Source organism: Oncorhynchus keta, chromosome 22, assembly GCF_023373465.1.
Source record: "Oncorhynchus keta strain PuntledgeMale-10-30-2019 chromosome 22, Oket_V2, whole genome shotgun sequence".
NCBI lineage: Eukaryota > Metazoa > Chordata > Actinopteri > Salmoniformes > Salmonidae > Oncorhynchus > Oncorhynchus keta.
In genome coordinates this window covers 10,320,357-10,339,818 of record NC_068442.1, presented here as the reverse complement: position 1 = coordinate 10,339,818, position 19,462 = coordinate 10,320,357, and the positions used below count along the sequence as shown (strand labels likewise).

Below are 19,462 nucleotides of genomic sequence, written 5' to 3'. Positions count from 1 at the left end.
AGCTAACCGATCGCTGCCGCTGTACATAGTCTATCGGTAAATAGCCCACCCATTTTTACCTACCTCGTCCCCATACTGTTTTTATTTATTTTATTTTCTGCTCTTTTGCACACCAATATCTCTACCAGAGCTGTTGTCAGAGAATTGAATGTTAATTGCTCTACCATAAGTCAACTCCAATCTTCGTTTTAGAGAATTTGGCAGTACGTCCAACTGGCCTCCCAAACGCAGACCATGTGTAACCAAGCCAGTCCAGGACCTCCACATCTGGCTTCTTCAACTGTGGGATGGTCTGTGAACAGCCACCCGGACAGCTGATGAAACTGTGTGTTTGCAAAACCAAATAATTTCTGCAAACTGTCAGAAACCATCTCAGGGAAGCTCACCTGCGTGCTCTTCGTCCTCACCAGGGTCTTGGCCTGACTGCAGTTCGGTGTCGTAACGGACTTCAGTGGGCAAATTCTGACCTTCAATGGCACGCTGGAGAAGTGTACAATTCACAGATTAATTCCGGTTTCAACTGTCCCAGCAAATGGCAGACAGCGTATATGGTGTCGTGTGGACGAGCGGTTTGCTGATGTCAATGTTGTGAAGTGTCCCATGGTGGCGGTGGGGTTACGGTATGGGCAGGCATAAGCTACGGACAATGAACACTATTGCATTTTATAAATGACAATTTGAATGCAGAGATACAGTACCGTGACGAGATCCTGAGGTGGTCACACCAGATACTGACTGGTTTTCCGATCCACGCCCCTACCTTTTTTTTAAAGGTATCTGTGACAAACAGATGGAGGTCTTTATTCCCAGTCATGCGAAATCCATCGATTTAAGCCCTAAAGATTTGAAAATTTTTACATTTTTTTATTTCACCTTTATTTAACCAGATAGGCTAGTTGAGAACAAGTTCTCATTTGCAACTGCGACCTGGCCAATATAAAGCATAGCAGTGTGAACAGACAACACAGAGTTACACATGGAGTAAACAATTAACAGGTCAATAATACAGTAGAAAAAAGGAGTCTATATACATTGTGTGCAAAAGGCATGAGGAGGTAGGCAAATAATTACAATTTTGCAGATTAACACTGGAGTGATAAATGATCATGTGCATGCCAATTGCACATCCTCAAACTTCAGACATCTCTGGCATTGTGTTGTGTGACACAACTACACATTTTAGAGTAGCCTTTTATTGTCACCAGCACAAGGTGGACCTGTGTAATGATCATGCTGTTTAATTAGATTCTTAATATGCCACACCTGTGAGGTGAAGGATTATCTTGGCAAAGGTGAAATGCTTACTAACAGGGATGTAAACAAATAAGCTTTTTGTGCATATGGAACATTTCTGGGATCTTTTATTTCAACTCATGAAACATGGGACCAACACTTTACATGTTGCGTTTCATTTTTTTGTTCAGTATATTTCACAAGATACTATTTCATAAGCTCAGCTATAAGAATGCTTATTAGAATTGATTCATATTCTCTAAGGTCCAAACATCAGACTAATTCCTCAGTTGAACTTGGTGTGCACACACAGATTGCAATCGGAGAAAATCAAAGTATGCGTGTGTGTGTGTGTGTGTGTGTGTGTGTGACATTGTCTGTCTTAAGTGGTATTAACACAGATCTGTCTGATAGCTCTGATGCCAGAGCTAATCGATAGATAATCACATTCTTTGGCACACTTCGGATATCTTAGGTGACAACACACACACACACACACACACACACACACCATGCTGTTTTGCCATACAATAATGGTCTACATTTGGATAGAGTTAAAACATTGTTACACAGAACAAGTGTAAAATATTACATTTGAATGTCACACTCCATTACTTAATAAGTGTATTTCGTTCATAAAGCACTTTTCACAATCTCCAAAATCTACCATTTGTATTAAAAGTAAATTGGTGTGAAAGAATGAAAGCATACCAGAATGCGCTTCAGTAATTGAACTAAAGGAAAACGAGCCACAATCCGTACAATAGGCAAAAAGCAGGAACAAAGGCATAGAAAAGCTAACTATAAAATCAAACACATAATAGGACACATCCAGTGCCCCACGCAGTGCATCTTGCTCCAATGCCAGTCCACTAAAGACTGCAAACACCTGTGAGCAGTTCCTAAGAGCCAACACAAATGGGTCTGGTCACCTCCACCTTAGTGAAATCATGTGATTTTTTTTTTTTTTTTTAGAATATAAGGACTTGTTGCAAACCATGGAGGTACACTGACAATGCCACCACACACAATTAATTTAGTATATTTTATAGCCATTTACATCAACATCCAATCCTTGTTTGATGTCTACATCTTTCATTCATTTGAGGCTGGGGCTCAAAGGTTCATTTACACAACACTAACCACGTTTCCAGTCAACCATTTCATGCAGATGAATTCTGATGCATGAAAAAAGTCACGACTGGGCTGATGGAAACATGAAATCCCGGTACAATTCTATAAATGGCTAAAGACAATTAGTTTTTTTTGACATGGTGGGATATTTTTGTGTCATTTTAAATGAATTGTGCGAGAAATGGCGGTGGAAACTCACGCGATGATATGTTGTGGTCCTCCCACTACGACTCGGGAAGCATGCAGTTTATTAGGCTTCAGATGAAATAAAAGGTAGGAAGCAACACTGGATCAGTCTTCAAGGTAAAAAAAAAATGTTTCTTTGCCAGCCCAGGCTAGTTAATCCTAGAAAAAAGAATCAAATTAAAGTCTGCTTTTGTGAAAATGACCCACCATGCCTGGAGTATCCAGCAGACGCGGATACTCTCTGACTATCTCGACTGTCTTGGCCCCATTCTGTCTGGTCCACTGAGCCCTCTGGATCACAGCCTCCTTTGTGTACTCTGCAACCTGGTTTGCCGGCCAGATGTTCAGCCACTTGGTCATCTGGGCTACCCTCTCACATTTTGACTCAAAGTATTCAATGAATTATAAATTCCTTTTAATAATCAGTTTTCAAAATACATAAATCTTTCAACATGTACCTGACAAGATCCAGCTACTGCTCAAGCTTGGTGTGTCCACAGTCCTAAGTATTCATGTCTGTGTCTCGAGGACTTCCCCTCGTGTATAAAAAAAAAAGGTGTCATTTACAGAATACTCACTGCATGTAAGATTAATATGTTCTTCTTTAACTTCAGGCTATAGTTGAGTCGTCCAAAAGCAAGAGTGTTTCCTGGTCCATCTCTTCCGTTCCAAATGTGAAACAATGTCCGAGACAGTCCAGATGAAGTGTCAGCTATTAGCACAGAAAATCTAGGTAACGCTACCTACCTGATTACGATAGGACAACCTATAACCTGAATTACCATCAAATGTATAATTCGTAACATTTTGTTGCATACCGTTTTCAAGGATTTCATTCAGCCAAAACACGAAATAACAATTGCCGGTTTCCACTCGTCAGTCACTGAATCGCATTAGAACTAGAATACTTGCAAGTATTCTGTGGACGTCATGCGCTTGTGGCAGGAGAATTAACCCACTGGCTGGGTCAAATATCCATTGCCCAACCTTAATGACCCAGCACCAACAACCCAAACTTGATGTAGTTACAGAAAACAACACAACTATTGACCCAATGTCTGCAATCCAGCAATTGGGTCATCCAAACAACCCAACTTACATCTCAAAGCCATGCATGCAAGAAGCCTTGACCTGTCTGGTGCACATATATTTCTCAGTCTTCAGTTTGGTTGAAGGCCTCAATCTGTATTTTTGCCTTGTAACTGATTGCTTCTAGAAAGAGAGAAGGAACAACACATCATGAAGATAAGCTGGCTACTAGTTTAAGGTCTCTGTGACCAACAGATGCATATCTGTATTTCTGAGTCATGTTGCTAACTATAGTGATGTCCCCTCTCTCTTCACTCCCCATCCCAGCTGCGAGGGTTAACCTCATTGCTCAGCCCACACTGAGAAACCTCTTCATCACATATGCAGACAACATGGCTATTTTATTCAGCACAGCTGTTGTCTCTGTCCTGCCACCACCTCTTCACTGTTAGAACAGGTGGGGCTGCCAAACACCAGCAATTAGGATGTCCCACTACAATTAAGCCTCTGTAAATAATCACTCCACTAGATTCCTCTTTCTTATCGGAAAGCATTTTAATGTGGCTGGCTGTGTGAAAGAGATGGCCACTGTCATGGTCAGCGACAATTTTGATTGATATTTGTCATTTTTGTGCATTAGATTGCACAGCAAACTATATTTAATTGTGGCTAAACCTCCTCTCACCCAGTATATCATAATTGTGAATGTATTTGTCAATCCTTGAATGAGTGCATGCCACAAACCGTTGTACAGGAATAACTGGTTTGCTATGTACCAACAAGTGCAGTACCTACATTGTAGTTTCACTTTACTGATGTAACTACCATGTAATTGGATGATATTAGGGACACTTATTGTAAAGTGAAACCACAATTTGTATTGGAAAAATGTCCATCAATGTATGCATTTTTATGAATTCCTTTCTACTACTTGCTGTTTTGAATTACAATGTTTTTTGTAAAGTGTGTAAACACTTTAAGCTGTGGCTTTATTACAATAAACACCATTAGGACCTATCAAAGGACCTGGCAGGTAACGCAGGACAGAGTCCTCTCTTCACAGGCATTCAGACTAATGAGATTCTGTCACCAGCTCTGAATGGTGAGGAAACACCATTAAGCCTTCTGTTGGAAAGGAATGTCAATCTATAGACCGACTCCTGTTTAATAACCACTTATCACCGTATCCCACGTCAGCTATACGCTTCCAGGATACGAGATCACAGATTAAAGGCTCAAACGTTGCTTTACATTTGGATAATTGCTTCTCTAAATGTCTTGTTTGTGACAGACAAACATAATCCCACCCAATTACTTCCCTGATGCTTGCCTTCAGTGCCTCCATTCAGATGCCATTTATGTTCCTTGTTCCATTCTGTTTGCTTGACACTCATCTGGTACTTGTCCTTTTTTGTGTTTTCCTTCTCCAGAACGTGTACTACACAAACTCACATCAGCTTCACCTGGGGGTCCTGAGCCCCACCATCGACGACGATGACAACAAGTGCCTGGTGGATGTGAACAACCGGCCGCGGCTCCTGGAGTGCAGCTACGCCACAGCCAAGCGCATGAAGCTCGCCTGGCTGTTTACTCAGGTAACTGCTACTCCTGTCTTCTCCTACCATTCCTCTCCTAAATGGATTAAACGAATGGACAACAATATTTAGGCTTCTACTTCCAGTTTATACAGTGCCTTCGGAAAGTATTCACAAGTATTTCCACATTTTGTTACTTTACAGCCTTATTGTAAAATGTATGAAATAGTCCCCCCCCACCCTCATCAATCTACACACAATACCCCATAATGACAAAGCAAAAACAGGTTTTAAGAATATTTAGCAAAATCTGAAATATCACATTTACATAAGTATTCAGACCCTTTACTCTGGACTTAGTTGAAGCACCTTTGGCAGCGATTACAGCATCTAGTCTTCTTGGGTATGACGCTACAGGCTTGGTACACCTGTATTTGGGGAGTTTCTCCCATTCTTTTCTGCAAATCCTCTCAAGCTCTGTCAGGTTGGATGGGGAGCTGAGGATCTTTTTTTCAGGTCTCTCCAGAGATGTTCGATCGGGCTCTGGCTGGGCCTCTCAAGGGCATTGAGACTTGTACCGAAGCCACTCCTGCATTGTATTGTCTGTGTGCTTAGGTTGTTGTCCTGTTGGAAGGTGAACGTTCATCCCCAATCTGAGGTCCAGAGCGCTCTGGAGCAGGTTTTCATCACGGATCTCTCTGTACTTAGTTCCGTTCATCTTTCCCTCGATTCCCAGTTCTTGCCACTGAAAAACATCCCACAGTATGATGCTGCCACCCATGCTTCCCCGTAGGGATGGTGCTAGGTTTCCTCTTGACGTGACGCTAGGCTTTCATGCCAAAGAGTTCAATCTTGGTTTCATCAGACCAGAGATGCGTTTCTCATGTGCCTTTTTACTGAGGAGTGGCTTCCGTCTGGCCACTCTACCATAAATGCCTGTTTGGTGGAGTGCTGCAGAGATGGTTGTCCTTTTGGAAGGTTCTCCCATCTCCATAAAGGGACTCTATGGATTCTCGGTCACCTCGCTGACCAAGGCCCTTCTCCCCCGATTGCTCAGTTTGGCCGGGTGACCAGTTCTATGAAAAATCTTGGTGGTTCCAAACTTCTTCCATTTTTTGAAGAATGATGGAGGTCACTGTGTTCTTGGAGACCTTCAATGCTGCAGAAATGTTTTGGTACCCTTCCCCAGATCTGTGCCTCGACACAATCCTGTCTCGTAGCACTACAGACAATTCCAAAGACCTCATGGCTTGGTTTTTGCTCTGACATGCACTGTCAAGTGTAGGACCTTTATATAGACAGGTGCTTGCCTTTCCAAAAAATGTCAAATCAATTGAATTTACCACAGGTGGACTCCAAGTTGTAGAAACATCTCAAGGATGATCAATAAGAAACTGACTGTTAGAACTGTTCAGGCTCCATGGATTGAGGAGGATTTGGGAAACTGTGTGGTTGAATAAGATGGTGCAAAAGGAGTGGCTAATAAGTCTGGTTGTACATCTGACTTACTTACTGCAAATTGAGAAGGTATGTGACTAAACTCAACAAAAAGAGGAAGCAACTTTATTATGAAGCCAAGATCAATGATATAAAGAATGATGGGTAAAAAACTTTGTAATTAGCGTCTGCTAAATGGGCGTTGTAATTAAAAAATATGAGCAGAAAGACATTCAACTCCATCTTTCATTGAATCAGATGGCTTACTCATCACAACCATTTGACGTTGGCAATTATATTTATGATTATTTCACTGGGAAAGTGGGAAAACTTAGGCAGGAAATGCCCACGACAAACAATGTGCAATTATGTTAATGTATCAAAAATAATGAAAGAAAAGCAGTGCAAGTTTGAATTTTGTAAAGTTAGTGTGGGAGATGCAAAAAGGATTGTTAACGATCAATAATGTCAAACCTCCTGGCATTGACAACTTAGATGGAAATCTACTGAAATTGATAATAATAAGATTGTGGGAGCTGTACTATTAGATTTCAGTGCAGCCTTTGATATTTATTGACCAAATAACCTGTTGTTGAGAAAACATGTGTTATGGCTTTTCAACATTTGCCATATCAGAAATTACTGATGATTCTAATAGAACTAATAAAGGGTTTTCTTTAATGGAAGTGTCTCTAATGTCAAACATGTTGAGAAAGTGTAGTTTCAACCTTTGCCATATCAGAGCTATCTACCATATCATAGCTCAAAGGGTTTTCTTTAATGGAAGTGCCCATGTCCGCAGGGCAGCTCTTTTCTGTTTTTACCAATGACCTGCCATTGGCATTAAACAAAGTGTGTGTGTCCATGTATGCTGATGATTCAACCATATACGCATCAGCAACCACAGCCAATTAAGTCTAGGGCCTCCCAGGTGGCGCAGTGGTGAAGGGTGCTGTACTGCAGCGCCAGCTGTGCCACCAGAGACTCTGGGTTCTCGCCCAGGCTCTGCCGTAACCGGCCGCGACCGGGACGTCCGTGGGGCGACGCACAATTGGCCCAGCGTCGTCCAGGTTAGGGAGGGCTTGGCGGGTAGGGATATCCTTGTCTCATCGCGCACCAGCGACTCCTGTGGCGGACCGGGCACAGTGTGCATGGTGTTTCCTCTGACACATTAGTGCGGCTGTCTTCTGGGTTGGATGCGTTGGGTTGTGTATCGCGGAGGACGCATGACTTTCAACCTTCGTCTCTCCCGAGCCCGTACGGGAGTTGTAGCGATGAGACCAGATAGTAGCTACTAAACAATTGGATACCATGAAAAAGGGGTGTAAAAAAAAAGGGGGAAAAAAGAGTTGCAGTCTGTTTTGTAATGGGTGGCCAGTAATAAACTGGTCCTGAACATCTCTAAAACTAAGAGCATTGTATTTGGTACAAATCATTCCTTAAGTGCTAGACCTCAGCTGAATCTGGTAATGAATGGTGTGGCTGTTGAACAAGTTGAGGAGACTAAATTACTTGGTGTTACCTTAGATTGTAAACTGTCATGGTCAAAACATATAGATTCAGTGGTTTTAAAGTCTGTCCATAATAAAGAGATGCTCCACACACCAAAAAGCAACTTCTGCAGGCTCTAGCTGTGTCTAATCTTGATTATTGTCCAGTCGTGTGATCCAGTGCTGCAAGAAAAGACCTAGTTAAGCTGCAGCTGGCCCAGAACAGAGCGGCACATTTTCCTCTTAATTGTAATCAGGGGGCTAATATTAATACTATGCAGGCCAGTCTCTCTTAGCTAAGAGTTGACTGCATCACTTTTGAAAATCCCAAATTGTTTGCTTAGTCAACTTACACACAGCTCTGACACACACACTTATGCCACTGGGGTTCTTTTCATAGTCCCCAAATCCAGAACAAATTCAAGAAAACGTTCTGTATTATATGAAGCCTTCCATTTCCATTTCATATTGCTCAAATAAACAGCAAACCTTGTTTCAAAAAACAGATAAAGAAACACCTCTTGGCACAACGCCTCTCCCCTATTTGACCTAGATAGTTTGTGTGTATGCATTGATATGTAGGCTACGTGTACATTTATACAAATGAATGTAGTTCTGTCCTTGTTGTTCTTGTCTAATGATGTTCTGCATTATGTCATTCTGTATTATGTTTCATGTTTTGTGTTGGACCCCAGGAAGGTTAGCTGCTGCTTTTGTAACGGCTAATGGGGATTCTAATAAAATACCAAATAGCAAATAAAAACAGAATATACCTGAGCTCAATTTCCAATCTCCTCACAAAGGGCCTGAATACTTATGTAAATAAGGTATTTCTGTTTTTTTAAAGTTTTTTTTTTTACATTTGCAAAAATGTCTAAACCTGTTTTCGCTTTGTCATTATGGGGTATATTGTGTAGATTTCTGAAAGAAAAAAAACATTGAATCCATTTTAGAATAAGGCTGTAATGTAACAAAATGTGGAAAATATTAAGGGATTAGATTACTTTCCGTAGGCACTGTACATGCTATATATATTTATCGGACACCGTATATATTTTACCATGGTCATCTTTTTTTAAATGTGTTTTTAGTACAATCCAGCTACCGTCAACCCAGCACAAATATTGATTTGGATCAATAACTTTCATTAGATTAGGAAGGGAATGAAAACAAAAGTAATGAAATAATGACTACATATCTTTGATCAGTAACTGTAGTACTATTACTCAAATTGGAACAGTACTCTATTATATTACTTATTATAGGAAAAAGTAACACTATTGTAAAGTGTTACTTTGTAACTTGTTACCTCCAACACTGGTCACTAGCAAAGTTACAAATGTGGTAGATGAACCAGGCTAATAAGATACTGCATTGGGATGTTGAGCATTTCGAGAAGTGGATGTGAAGAGATTGGCCTGTTAGTGGGTTAAAAGTGTGGTTCACCGGCCTGCATTCAAGTGGCCTTGATTCTCATTACGGAGTGTTGCCAAAAAGCGTCAACGCCATATGAAAAGCCATAGTAGGTCATTGAACCCGGTCTCATTAATCACGTTAGGCAAGAAACATGAACATCGCCTAACGACTCTCCTTGTTCTCCACTGCAGACGCTGGCATTAAATCTCTCTAATTAGGCCTAATGTCACCCTCATGATCACACTGAAAATGTACTTCTTTGACCTTTTTGTAATGTTGAGAGCATCACAATTAGGTGTTCCTCAAGGTTCAAATAAGGGCCCCTCATTTTTAATAGTGAGAGGAATGTTTAGATTCAAAGACAGTCAAATGAGTAACGCGTTATCGTGGTAGGAACATCTGGATTAATACAGTAGGACTTGAAAATAAAAAGTGTCATTAAACTTTATGCAACCTGGCAGACACATCAGGGACACAACTGCCAATTCTGAAGTGCACATTGAAGCTGTTAGAAGAACTGTCCGCATCTACTTTTCGTCAGCCAACAAGATGAGTAGGCTACTGAACAGCAAAAGCACTAACCTATGTCAATCTACTATCCCCCATAGTACAAAAGTTGATATATTCTGTGTGATAAAATAAATATTCCAAACATCGTCTGAGACAGTTGTGGGATGCGAAAGATCTCAAATTAATACAACCACTAGCATTCCCCCCCAAAATGTACTCAATGTAGATGACACAACGGATGAGAACGTTTAGCTTTAAATGTTGATAATCTATTAGCCTATTTCTTCACATAAGCGCAGCAATGCGCACATGGCAGTAGGCTATAAGCTTGAATGTTCCATTAGCAGGAAAACACCATTATCAAAAGTGACCACAAATGTGATTATGCATGTAATGCTTTTATTATAAAAGGTGCATTTTTATGGTGACAATGATCTTCCCCAAACTTGAAACTCACGGGCTGCTCATGTATGCCAGTTAGGCTCTACACCCCTTGTAAAGAGGATTCTGCTTAATTTTAGGAAGTTATTTGGCCACTTTATTTGTGATACAAAACTTATTAACATGAGCTAGGTTACCTGAGGTGTGCGACTATGATTAGAAAAAGTCTTATGCTGGGCATTATTTTTTAACCTTTTTATTTAACTAGGCAAGTCAGTTAAGAACAAATTCTTATTTTCAATGACGGCCTAGGAACAGTGGGTTAACTGCCTTGTTCAGGGGCAGAACGACAGATTTCTTTTTACCTTGTCAGCTCAGGGATTCGATCTTCCAACCTTTCGGTCCAACGCTCTAACCGCTAAGCTACCTGCTGCCAATTGGTTGTGCAGCCAGACTTATTTGCGATTCCTTTTGCCTCATCCCTCTCAACCATACATTTTTTAAATTCCTCATCAATATACAAGAATTTAAGTTTTTACAGTCATTTTGTTAATAGGTGCATGTTTATTAGTAACTGGAATAAGCAATTTCATAAGTACATCAACAACATGATGTAGGATTCATTACAGAACTTCTTGTATGACCTCTTATACACGATATAAGGCCCAGCCTTTGGATCTTTGGTTTCCTAGATAAGTCAACTATATCCAATTGATTTGGATACGGCTTTCAACCAAATTTCTGCAGCATTAATACATATATGAATTCCTGTGCTCTTTGTAAATACCCTGGTAGGTTTAGTGATAACCTGAGTCAGGTTGCAGGCACTGGTTGCATCTTCTTGAGTGGGCAGCTTGATGAAAGCCAGTCAATATCTAAATCACCCAGAAAATATACCGGTCTGTTGATATCACATACATTATCAAGCATTTCACACAAGTTATCCAGATACTGACTGTTAGCACTTGGTGGTCCATAGGAGCTTCTGTCAAGAATGGCCTTTAGATGAGGCAGATAAAGCTGTAGCCATCTCTAAGCTTTACAGGAACACCTCCACCAATGGCATTTCTGTATTTTCTGTTATAACCATGTACAGCGGTTTGTCCTTTAAAATTTGCAGCGTACTGCTGCGCAGCTTGCATGGTGCCGCAGAATTCTATGATACGTTATTTAAGTGTGAAACACTGGTGCCATTAAATCTAGTTTGACCACCGGCGGGCATCTTTGAGAAGCATTTAATAGCCTTTCATTAGTGGCTGTACAAGAGAATAACATTTTTAAAAATTGGAAGAACATAGTATATGGGACTGATTTTAAGAAATTTTGCTTATATAATTTGATTCATATTATAGTGTTTCTATTCCAAGAAAAATGTGAAACCCTCTGGTTTTCTGTTAGGATGGAACGGAAAATATGACACTGTACAACGTGAGGTTTGGGAGTAGGCTTCGGTACTTGGCTATTTAGCTAAAGAATCCCTGTATCGTGTGGGAGACCAGGGTTCAATTCCAAGGTGGGGAGGAAGGAGTAGGCTGTCCTTGTAAATAAGAATTTGTTCTTAACTGACTTGCGTAGTTAAATAAAGGTTACACTAAGAGCATAACATTTCAACACCCGAATTGTATAATTGTAGTCTAACCAATACCCAAACAGAGATTTAGTCAGAATAAAATCTCATTGATTTATCAAGACCAGTCCCCATGCTTGTCTTAGAGCAGCGGGAAACAGTGCTAAAATAGTTGTAGGCTATTGCTTCAAATCCTATTGCTTCTAACTTCAATATGCTCTTTAAATAAATAAGACCTACACCACTTTTAACAGCACATTACTCAACACTAGTGAGACTCATGTCGCCTACGGTAGGCCTACAGCATATCGAAAAATATGACATTACTCCCCGCCAATAATGACATTTTAGAGGATTGGTGGATTCTAAATTTAAACCAAAAGCCGCCTCACGGGTCTCCGGGTGGCAGCCGGCACGGGTATTGAACCAGCATATGTAGCAACACCGCTTAGACTGTTGCACCACTCAGGTGCTGTACAATGCAACTAGTCGGGAGTGGGCTACAGTACTACAGTAAGAGAGATAAAAGTCCTAACAAAATAAAATAATGAAAACCTTAGTGTAACAACAATTAAATAATACTGAAGTCGTGCAAAATTATCAGTTTCTATTTAGGTTTATGTCGCCCATTAATTGTCAGTTAGAGACACAGTAGGACCCAAAAGCATAATCCGTACTCTAACTCCCCGTTCGCTGGTCTGGAGCAATGAAGTGATGATGCAGGGTACCGTACTAAACCACAAATTACCTCTAAGTCCCGCAGCATAATCACAAAACTTTTATTGGAGGAACCACTATTGCTACCACTGTATCACCAAAGGTGTTCTAAGTGAGTTTCAGAGATCGTACAAATATGAATGTCATCTGTTACTAGCACATTATTGATTTCATGAACCTTGTTTCTTAACTATAGGATCGGTGTCTCCCCCCACAGGACAGTTAAGCAAATGTGATTTGCATGAGGTTGTAAGTAACATGAACATTTCCCAGGACAGACATATCTGATATGGGCAGAAAGCTTAAATTCTTGTTAATCTAACTTTACAGTAGCAAATACAGTGAAAGAATACGATGCTATTGTTTGAGGAAAGTGCACAATTATGAAATGAAATGTATTAATAAACCAATTAGGAATATTTTGGGTAGTCTTGATACAATATTTTGTATTGGATCAGTCTAAACCTTTGCACATACACTAGTGGCTGAAATCTAAATTGCGCCTGGGCTGGAATAATGCATTATGGCCTTCCTCTTGCATTTCAAAGATGATGGTACAAAAAAATGCAGGTTTTATCTTTTTATCATATCTAATGTGTTATATTCTCCTACATTAATTTCACATTTCCACAGATGTACAAGTGTTTATTTTCAAATGCATATCCTTGCTTCAGGTCCTGAGCTACAGGCAGTTAGATTTGGGTATGTCATTTTAGGCAAGAATTTTAAAAGGGGGCGGATCCTTCAGGTTTTAAGCTACATATTTTAACATGGGCTATTTTTAGCAATTTTTAGAAATTGATTATTTCAATTTCTTTACTGGGAAGCTTAGCAGAAGTAGACATGCTCTTGTTATTTATCTTAGTGCAGGGTGAGCTGCACAAAGTGGACTTCTACTAGGGCACACCACCTCAGTGCTAACAGTATAACTCTTGCACATGATAACTGCATACAATAGCTGTAGGATCAGCAGAGGCATTCAGGGCAGTTAGAGGGACATCAATTAGGTTACTTACATTGTGTCTACCAACACACCTGGGATAATGTACATTTTGTTGAAGCATCATGACAACTCCTGGACATAATGGTAAGGATTAACTGAGCTGGGCTTGGATCATTGATAAGTCATTGTCTCAACACAGCCTTATAATGCTGTGAAAGGATCCAGGAACCCAAATAATGATCTACCAAGCTTTGTTTCCAGAAGGTAGTGATGGTAACTGAAGAACAGAGAGTGGTTAGTTAGTATTCAACCTACAATCCCATGAATAACTGTCACTGTGGAGAAGTGGACCACCAAAGTAATGCTGCCGGTGGCTGTTTGATCAAAAGTTGTGGGACTGCCTCTTGGGAGGGCACAAGGACTCCTGCTTTAACATCCAGTGGAAAGCTTAGTGTGTGTTTTTGAAGCCAGAGGTCCTTTATGACGAGAGAGAGATTTAATCTGAAACGGACAGCTGAGAATTATTTATAAGGGATCTTTCGAGATATTGAACTGTGTTTGACCCCGAGGGAAATGTTGCGTCGTAAATCTATGAGAAGCCACATCGATTTTTATCAGCTTCTTATTTTATTGGTCCATTTGATTTGCCCCTTTTATAGACACCACTTCAAATCCGCAATAAAACGTGAATTACAGAAATGTTAAGCACAATAACCAAGGCATGATGCGCACTTGCTGTAAACACATGTTTAATTCAGTTGGGAGGGTGGAGTGAATATTACCGGGAAGATGCCCCAAGGGAGGTGGGACAGGCAACGCGGAGTGTGAGCTGTTCTGTCAGGTTAGAGTGCTTGTCCTTACTACAGCACACTGAGCCAGGCCTCACATGCCAGAGCTGCTTAGCTGGAGACAAGTCAGCAAGGATACTCAGCTATACATAATAATTTACTACCACAGCTGCTCCAGCCTCCGTCTACCCTACACAGACGGTTCAAAAACAGATGTTTTTAGAAGAATGTGTTGTTTTTACCTATATTCATATCCAATGCTTTCTGCTGAGAACTCTTACGGATATAATTCTACCAAATAAAGACCCATGAAATGTCTAACACGTACACCATGTCCATTTTTTAATATTGGATACCTTCTGTGCATGGAATTGAAAATGATCAATCCCGATCTAAAAGTTTCACACTTTGCTGTAATGTAAAATAAATGGCTATTTAATTACAAACAGTGTGTGGACAATATTGATACTTGTGACTTTGGGGAAGTTTTGATTCTACTTTCAAACCAGCGGCAGGTAAAACACATTGAACGCTCCCTGAAGTACCTTTACAGAATCCGAGCACAGGTCACATAGGCCTCACAGCCTATTTGACCCACACTCCTGAGCACACTGCACAAAGGCAAAAATATGTGTGCAGGGTAAACAGTCTGCAATAAATCATTCCTATCTGAGTGAAGAGATTTAATTATCAAATTAAATGAATTATTTAAGGGATTTAGGTTTAGGGCCCTCTGCTATTGGAGTTCAATAGTTCCTGTCTGAGCACAATGGTTTGTATAGCAGCATAAATTACAAGATGCACTGCTGAGAGATGAAAATCTAATGTAATTTGTTTGAGACTTACAGCAATATGCAATCATTGGACTGTTTTGCATTTGATCAATTGTTAAAAGGGGCTAACCCAGTGTTTCCCAAATTCGGTCCTCGGGGACACCAAGGGGTGCTCAGATGAATCAACTAATCATCAAGATTGAATTATTTGAATCAGCTGTGTAGTGCTCGGACAAAAACGAAATATGCACCCCTTGGGGTCCCGAGGACCGAGTTTGGGAAACTGTGGGTTAACCGTTGTGAACTTGCCTTATGTTTTGCAGATGACAACTTGATCATCAATGGGTTATTTATAGAAACCCTTCCCATAGCACATTGAAAAAAGACATAGACACAGTATACAATAGTATTCTCGTAAGATGATCACAACAAAACTCTACTTTCAATGCTAAAATCGGTTTTATTTGGCATCTCATTAAGGAACCTTTAGCAGATCAATCTTTTCACATTCAAGTTGAAAACACTTAGCCAGCGTTAGCATCGCTACTAGTGAAACAATGGGAGTGGTAGGGCCCATGGTAGGATGCTTCAATAATTATGCCCAATGTCACTTCAAACCAAATGTTATAGCAACCAAAATACCATCCTAAGATGCACATATAGAATAGTAGAGGGTATTATACGAATTCTGGTATTTTTATAACATTTTCCGTAGAATAACCATTTTTGGGAGAATACACACCAATACAATCATTGATGAGCTATATCTCTGCAGATGATCTGATAAACACAGCTCAAGAACAGTTTTAAAGTTTGTTCCAGGTCTGGGAAATCATCGATGTCATTATGTCAAGGAATATGTAATAGTAGGGACAACCAACCAAGATGATGTCATAGTAGGTGGAATCAACCAAGTAACAAACTAGCCTGATTGCCTTGAACAGTAATAAAGCATAGAGCAGGATGGATGAAGCTAAGAGGGGTTACTTTGCTGAGAAAATAATTGAGAACAAAAATGACCCTAAAAAGCTTTGCAAATCATTTTAAGGAACTAGGCTGTGGTAGTACTACCAAAAACAAACTAAACAGTATTGGACTGAAGATCAGGGGGGAGATGGTATATGAAAAAAGTAGAAGTTGCCAATGACTTAAACTTTTTTTATGTTTTACTTCTGTTGCCAGCAAGCTGGTTAGCAAGCTGGTTAGCAAGCTGCCCACCAGTTCTGGTTTGTATGGAAGCAACCATGTCCAGAAGTATTATGTAGAGTTAGGGGTTCAGCCAAACTCTCTTTCTTTTGCAAAGGTAGCAACAGCCAAACTAGTCAGTATGCTGGCAGAGCTTAAATGCTCCAAAGCCACAGGCCTGGATAATATTCCTGCAAGGTTTCTTAGAGATTCTGCTGAGCAAATTGGCCCTTGTATTACGCATATCGTTAATCTCTCTCTTGAACAAGGTACCTTTCCCAGGGACATGAAACAAGCTAAAGTTATACCTCTGTATAAGAGGGGGATAAAGTCTGACCCTGGGAATTATAGGCCTGTATCTATCCTCTGTGTAACATCAAAGATCCTGGAGAGAGTTGTACATGAGCAAATGTAGGAACATGTTAACAAACAGGGTCTGATGTATGATTTTCAGTTGCGTTTTTAGAAAAACGTACTCCACTGATTCATGTCAACTTTACTTGACTGACTTCCTCAGGAAAGAGATTGATGAGCGAAATCTCTGTGGTGTGGTACTGCTTGACCTACAGAAGGCCTTTGATACAGTTAACTAATGTCTTAATCTCCAAACTGGAGGCACTGGGGTTAAGCAGTATCTCTCTCGGCTGGGTAAAGTCCAATTTATCAGGTAGGGAGCAAGTAGTAGAGGTTAATGTTTCACTGTCTCAGGCAGAAACAATGAGTTGTGGCGTTCCGCAGGGGAGCGTGCTTGGGCCTGTTTTTATTGTATATTAACGATATGAAAGATGCTTGTTCTTGCCTTCTTTTGCTTTATGCGGATGACTCTACACTTCTGGTGTCTCACAAAAGTAAAACTATGTTGGGGAGCATACTTAGCGCAGAGTTTACTAACATTCGCAAATGGCTTGGAGATAATAAGCTATCTCTGCACTTAGGGAAAACTGAATCAATTGTTTTTGGATCCAGACCTAAATTGAGTAGGTCCTCTGAAATCGGTGTGGAGTTAAGGGGCGAGGTGCTGACTACTAAAACCTCTGTTAGCTACTTGGGATGTATCCTTGATGGAAGCTTGGGAGGTGTGAGCATGGCCAATAAAGTGCTAAGGGAAGGTTAATGTGCTAAGGGAAGGTTAATGCCAGGACTACGTTTTTGGCTAGAAAGTCCAAGCTGCTTGATAAGGACTCCATGAATGTGCTAGCTACTGCCCTCATTCAATGCCATTTTGACTATGCTAGTACTTCCTGGTTTGGGGCCTTATCTAAATTTATGAAGGGGAAGGTCCAGATTGCCCAGAATAATCTGATCAGGGTAGTATTGAAGGTGAGTTCACGTATTCACATAGGCAAGAGCTTGTTTCAGGAACTTACCTCTCTGCCTGTTGAGGCTTGGGTGTCCCAGATTAGACTAGGTTTGGTTTACAGGAGTATTTATGGTCCTGCGCTCAGATATCTAACTGATTACTTTCCTCGTGTTAGGAATGCACACAATCATAGCATCAGATCAGGTGTTGCTGATGTGTGCTTATACAGGTTCCGGAGTAATGCTGGGAAAGGTACTTTCTTGTATACTGGAGCCTCAGAATGGAATGAGTTGACTCTGCCCATTTAAAAACAATGTCCTCTCTGGGCAGCTTTAAAAATAAAGTAAAAATATGTTTGTCTTCTGTGGCCATATGAATAACCCCTATGATGTAACTGGATCGATGAGATGTTTTTCTTCTCTGTTTTTGTTTTATTATTTCACTGCCATACTGTGTTCGATCTTGTCTAGCCATCTTGTCTCGAGGACCACAATGAAAATCATTCCCAGACTTTGTTATCCTCAATGATTTTACTCATGTGCATGTGTGGCTTTTTCAAGTTTTATGTGTGCTTGTTTTTTAAAATGGTCGAATTAATAAACTAAACTAAACTTAGCCACAGAATATGGGATAGTGTTACCTCGTACCTACTGCCGGCTAATAATTGGAAACAAATCATTTGATCAATGCAATTTCCCCGCCTGCAAATAAAATATTTTGTTTCTGTTAAGGTTTCACTTGAGGCTAATCAACATCTGAGGACAGTGGAAACTCATAACCTTGCTAGATCAATAGGGGCTACCTAGCTGTATATGCCTAATTTATTATTCTAATAGTACATTTTAATGTCTTAAACATTGCAACATAGGCCTACTACCAATGATGGCCTACTACCAATGATGCCGCCTTTATATACAGTGCCTTCAGAAAGTATTCATACCCCTTGACTTATTTCACATTTGTTTGTGTTACAGCCTGAATTCAACATGGTTTTTTTTCTCACCCATCCACAATACCCAATAATGAGAAAGTGAAAACATGTCTAGAAACGTTTGCACATTTATTGAGAATTAAATCCAGAAATATCTCATGTACATAAGTATTCATACATAAGTCCATACATGTTAGAAACACCTTTTGACAGCGATTACAGCTTTGAGTCTTTCTGGGTAGGTTCTTTAAGAGGTTTCCATACCTGGATTGTACAATATTTGCCCATTTAAAAAATATATATATATATTTTAACAAATTCTTCAAGCTCTGTCAAATTCGTTGTTGATCATTGCTAGACAAGCATTTGTCTTTCCATAGATTTTAAAACCTTTTAAGGATCTGACCCTTTTTAAAATGTTCGCCTAAAATGACATACCCAAATGTAACTGCCTGTAGCTCAGGACCTGAAGCAAGGATATGCATATACTTGATACCATTTGAAAAGAAACACTTTGAAGTTTGTGGAAATTAATGTAGGAGAATATAACACATTAGATCTGGTAAAAGATAATACAAACAAAAAAACATGCATTTTCCCCCCAAAAATTGGTCAATCATCTTTGAAATGTAAGAGAAAGGCCATAATATAATATTGCAGTTTAGGCGCAATTTAGATTTTGCCCACTCGATGGCAGCAGTGTGTGCAAAGTTTCAGATTGTTCCAGTGAAGCATTGCAATACTGCAATTTATACATTTTCTATACATTTTCTAACTATAAAGAACATACAGAAATTATATGATGATACAAAATTTTAGTTTACACACTTCCAGGAATGTCATACATGATGGATCATTAGCTTATACACTTAACTTTCACACATCTAGATGGCTGGGCGAGGTGGGT

At 40.0% G+C, this 19,462-nt stretch overlaps 1 protein-coding gene across 3 annotated transcripts in view; it reads left to right on the top strand.

Moving 5' to 3' along the window:
• LOC118401028 (polypeptide N-acetylgalactosaminyltransferase 18) overlaps positions 1 to 19,462 on the top strand; it is a 95,260-nt gene that overhangs the window by 56,290 nt on the left and 19,508 nt on the right. For all 3 annotated transcript variants that reach the window (XM_035798170.2, XM_035798171.2, XM_035798172.2), the window contains exon 10: positions 5,013 to 5,177. In XM_035798170.2, coding sequence (XP_035654063.1) covers positions 5,013 to 5,177 — 165 coding nt within the window. The remainder of the gene's footprint in view (positions 1 to 5,012; positions 5,178 to 19,462) is intronic.